Source organism: Amblyomma americanum, chromosome 1, assembly GCF_052857255.1.
Source record: "Amblyomma americanum isolate KBUSLIRL-KWMA chromosome 1, ASM5285725v1, whole genome shotgun sequence".
NCBI lineage: Eukaryota > Metazoa > Arthropoda > Arachnida > Ixodida > Ixodidae > Amblyomma > Amblyomma americanum.
Window position 1 is genome coordinate 268798050 of NC_135497.1, and position 4987 is coordinate 268803036.

The window sequence follows — 4987 nt, forward strand, 5'->3', positions numbered from 1 at the left end:
GAGTTGCCCAATATTTTAGGTCATCCTATGCTTTCCGCGTGCAATCTGCAATGCAAAGAGTCCCCGCCTGGTTATGGCCAACCCCCCTTGTGGGTATGTGCCATTTAGTAAGGCAAACAACAACAACGATGTCGGTGCAGTTTTCAGCGTATGAAACTGGTTACGGGGCCCCGTATTTCACCTAAGGCTCAAGAGCTAGTATCTAAGGCTCACATAGACACTGTGCACCAGCGGCACTATACCGCAGAGGTAGACGGTATGCGAGAAAAGCCCGATTCCTAACGAGTTGGAGAGCGTTCGCTAAGCAAGGCTGGTGAGAGTCGTAAGCGTGCCATACATTTATGAGCAAGTATCTTACGCAAAGGAGACCGCAATGTCAAGGGACAGTACAAGAAACTGAAGGTGGGACTGCAGGCAGGGCAAACTCGAGCGGCGAGATCAGCTTAAGTCGCGATAATATTGTTACCTCGCTACATTAAAAAAAATAATAAACAAAATTACAGAATTATGTTATATCAATTTTTGCGCGCCAAAGCTACACCTGAGCTAGGTATGACTGCATTTGATGACTTCAGTTTAAATGTAAATACAGGAATTTTTTGGGTTTCGCCTTCATCCAAGTGCGGCCGCCGCATCCGGATACAAAATCCGTGAACTAGTTCTTAGTAATACATTAGCATTTAACGCGCCTGCCATGACAACTTTGTTCGCGCCAATTACAATGGCAGCGCGTAGAAATAAGCTAGCGCTTTCTTCATAACAAAGCTGCCCCCTCTCTCTGGATAGCAAAAAGCCCCATGAGCCACGAGCTGTATATAACTCTTATATTGAAAAGATACACACCTGGAGTGCGCAGATCTGCGCATTCACAGGCAATATGGATTCCAACGCTCCCAACCCGTGTCCCTAATTCCCAATCAACTTCACTTTTACGCGCCCGCTCTGATGCGTCGCTCTTCCTGTATTAACAACCTTCCACTGCAAGCTTCTTCTTCTCTCTCTCTCTCTCTCTCTCTCTATATATATATATATATATATATATATATATATATATATATATATATATATATATATATATATATATATATATATATATATATATATATATATATATATATATATATATATATATATATATATATATATAATCCTCTTAAAAGCAGGAAAGCAGACGTTATTACGCATGTTCATCCATATCCTCCTAGATCCAGGATGCTATGGCTCATGGGATTTCATCAAAGGCCTTTGAGAATAAGGGCCCAATGAATTGGTTGGAATATTAAGACCGTACAAAGAATTGTAGGCACTGTGCTCTTCTCAATCGAAATTTCATGTTTGAAGGGGAGGGGGGTGGCGAATGTCCTGTTTCCGGCTTGACCGGCACTGTTAACACGAAGTCAATGTGCCGTATTTTCCAGCTTATATTACTCGCATGCCTCGCGTAACGGCCAACATAAACACGATCGAAGTTCGCACGTGAACCTCATTTGTGAGCGGGACGATTTTTCTAATATGGAGACGGCTTAAAATAGTTTGCGCATGCGTACGTCGTATTTACCCACTCAAATTCTACACTTCCAATTATAACTGTCTTTGCCCACTTCTTCAATTTTGCACCACTAATTGCAACTATCCCTCCGCTTTCGCAGGCAACATGACATATCAACAGCGCAGGGGTGGAAGCAGGCTCCAACTTTTTGGAGCAGGCATGGGAGCAGCAAAAGTCTTATTTTGGAGCAGCTTTGGAGCAGCAAAAGTCCCATTTTGGAGCAAGTTTGGAGCAATTTTTAGGCTATTTTGGAGCACTTTGGAGCAGAATGGCGACATTTAAATGCGACTGAGAGCAATTTTGTTTGCAACTGGACCAAAAATTGCATAAATATTGATCACGGATCCCACAGGCCAGAATTCATGAAAAGGACTGCAATTGTTCTAAAGATATTTGCTACAGTTCATGAAAAAAAAATAGACATGTGGCAGCTACAACAAACAGTAGCAGCAGTACATTAGATGTTATTAATTTCAGTTCAGAAAAAGAGAAAACAACAACATAATGGCGACAGTTTTATTTGTGTCAACAAACCCAGAGCACTTCAGTGCAAAACCACCCCATATATGACAATGACAATAATTAGCTGTGACAATTAAGGTTAACTATTTCAGACTAGTTTACTACTGAATGTATAAGAGAAAGCAAGTAAAAATTGCATCAAAGGTGGTAACTGGCTTGCAGCAAATATAATGACTAGAAGCAAAGTGGACTAGAACTAGCTACTGCCATATAAAATGCAAAGACCTTGCCGATTAACATTAGAAACATGAAAAGAGCTCTGTAATCGGTTTGCACAAAAACATCACATAACGAAGATTCAGTTGGCCTTCATAGACTGGAGAAGCAAAGTGGACTAGAACTAGCTACTGCCATATAAAAGGCAAAGAACTTGCCAATTAACATTAGGAACATGAAGAGATCTCTGTAATGGGGTTTGCACAAAAACATCACATGAAGATTCAGTTGGCCTTCATAGACTGAAGAGCTGAGTCAACCGTTTTGATTCGTTCTATCACAGAAGGCAGTTTAGAGTTCACATCACACAGCAAAATATTGCCACTCTCTACCTTGTCCATGTCCCTGTCAGCCACACCTTTGCTTATAAGCTCTTGTGCACTTGCAAGTAGAGCTTTGAGAGATGACAGTCGCTGCTGGAGGCTAGACTTCTCGTCCATCAGCTTCTTTCGCTCACATACTTCTGTTGGCTCCTCCTCCTCATGCTTTCGCTTCTGGGACGTTGCTGTCTTTTCTTCTTCGATTCGCTCCCGGTACACCTTGTAAGACTTTTCGACATTCCTGAGAATGTCCCTGGTCAAAGACACCTTTGTAGCATCTCCACTGTACCGCTTCATGAACGCCTTGGTTTGACGAAGGCTGGAAATGCTTGTTATGGACAAAGTACTTCGATGGTGGAGTGCTTGTTTGTTCTCACTAAATCCTCGTTCACAATCGGCATTTCCGTGAGGTAATGAAAGGGCTGCTTTGACAAGCTTAGTAATCCTTGGATACTTAGCCTGACCAGCAGGTGTCTGTAATGCAAACACACTTGACCAATGGGTGACCACATTAGGAGGCAGTTCCCAGTCACTGGTTTCGCACATAAGCGAATTCCACTCATCAGTGAGGGATGACACATCGCAGGGTGGAATGACCTGAGGCAGTGCGTTAGCCACATAGCGCAGTGACGATGTGAAAGAATTCCCTTTTGTGTCTGGGTTTAAAAACCTTAAATGAAACAACAGCTTGTTGTCCAGTGGCAGCCTCGTGATCAGGTACTTTGCACAAGCTATGTAAAAGGCTCTTGCCTTGATGTAAAATGCCTTCTTCTCAGTAGGATTCCACAGTTTCATTGACTGCTCCGTGTCGAGGCCAATTTCAGGTTTTGCCTTCCAATTTTCAGAGGACTCTACATCAAGTTCTTTCAGTTGTGAGCCAGTAGCACCTGCAAATGACTCTTGGCGCAGAAACCTCCCAAGGACCTGTTTCACGAGAACCAACATCTCATCATAGAAAACATGCAGGAGAGGGTCCTTGCTTTGGAAGAGCGTTTGAAATCTGTCAAATATCTGAGCAGCGTTTTGAAGGAAAAATAACTTTGCTCGCAGTGTTTTGTCACAAAACGCAGATGACAGACGACCGTGCCTCATAGATGAGCACCTTGGCTGTCCAGATTTGGAGAAGAATGCCTTGAGGGCATCAAATGACTTTAGTATCCGCTCGATACTAGGAAGCAGTGTCAGCCATCTGCTGTTAACGTGCCGCAAAAACTCTAGTTGGGGCAGTCCTAGATCACTCAGCAGCTCCTTCATGTCCGCGTGCCTTGTGGCAAACTTGAAGTAGTAGTGGACATCAGTTGCAAGAGACTCCACTTCTGCACAGAACATATCCAGCCCAGCAGCAAAAGCGTTGTGAACTTTGTGGAGGCCGCATTCACCGATGTCAACCATGTCTGGGCTCACTTCCTTCTTTAGCCTTCGCTTAAGGCTTTTCATTACGTTAGGGCCATCACTGTAAAAACATACCATGTTCTTCTTGCGAACGTCACTGAGGGCATCCTCAATGCAGGAAAACAGCTGATCAGCGGTCGCATGGCCCAAATGGAAGGACTGGAGATGCTCCACCACAACATTCTCAGTGCTGGTAGAGTAGTAGCGGACAAGCACGTCCAGCTGCTGCACCTTGGCCTCAGGGATTGGGGACTCATCAATCATGATGGTATAGAATGTGTCGGGCATGTCAAGCTCTTGGATTACTTTTGCCTTGAAATATGGCCCCAGGCCATCAGAAATAATGTACGAAAGTTTCTTGCGTCCACACTGGAAGCCTTTCGCTGTTTCTGAATCCGGAAACATGTGACGGTATGTCGCTGTTGCTGCGTCTCCATATGTGTAGGGGATGTTGTTTGCTACCACGGAGAGGGCAAAAAGAGTTTCTGCTCTTGTGACCTTTTCTTGAAGTGACGTTGCAGTCGCACTGTGTTGGTCCAGAGTGCTTTGAACCTTTGAACTCTTGGTAAGAACACCTTCTGCATTGCGATTTCTTTTCGCTTGTGCGATGTGCTTCTGAGAGCTCGCATGGCGGTATACCGCTGCAGTGCCATGTTGCCCGCAATGCACAGTGGTGCAGCAAAGCGTACAAAAGGCATCGCTGCCCTTAGAAGTTGGTCGACACCAGAGTGATACTAAATCTCCATTGGAGTCCTTTTTCCTTAACACATCGGTGTTTAGCTTAGTGCACCGCTCTAGACAAAAGAAAAAAAAAGCCACGAATCAAAAACTGTCTTCAAACAAAACCAGCAACAAGTGTCAGTTCGCTCACCACAGAAACAAGTATACAAATAGGTTTGATACCAAAATTTGTCCCACTCAATCCACTTAATTGCATTATTCCAGTGAGAACTATAAAGAAAAAGGACCTGCACTGTTCGCCCGATTG

The 4987-nt window shown here is 43.9% G+C and overlaps 1 protein-coding gene across 1 annotated transcript; it reads right to left on the reverse strand.

The window, feature by feature from the left end:
• Positions 1 to 2448: 2448 nt before the first annotated feature.
• On the reverse strand, positions 2449 to 4713 carry LOC144115055 (uncharacterized). Its single transcript, XM_077649185.1, has one exon. It carries the CDS (start codon positions 4402 to 4404, stop codon positions 2512 to 2514), a length of 1893 nt encoding a protein of 630 aa, XP_077505311.1. The 5' UTR covers positions 4405 to 4713; the 3' UTR covers positions 2449 to 2511.
• Positions 4714 to 4987: the final 274 nt, after the last annotated feature.

Bases quoted from the DNA above. Each gene is read 5' to 3' on its own strand.
- LOC144115055 (XM_077649185.1), bottom strand. From the start codon at position 4,404: ATGTTTCCGGATTCAGAAACAGCGAAAGGCTTCCAGTGTGGACGCAAG.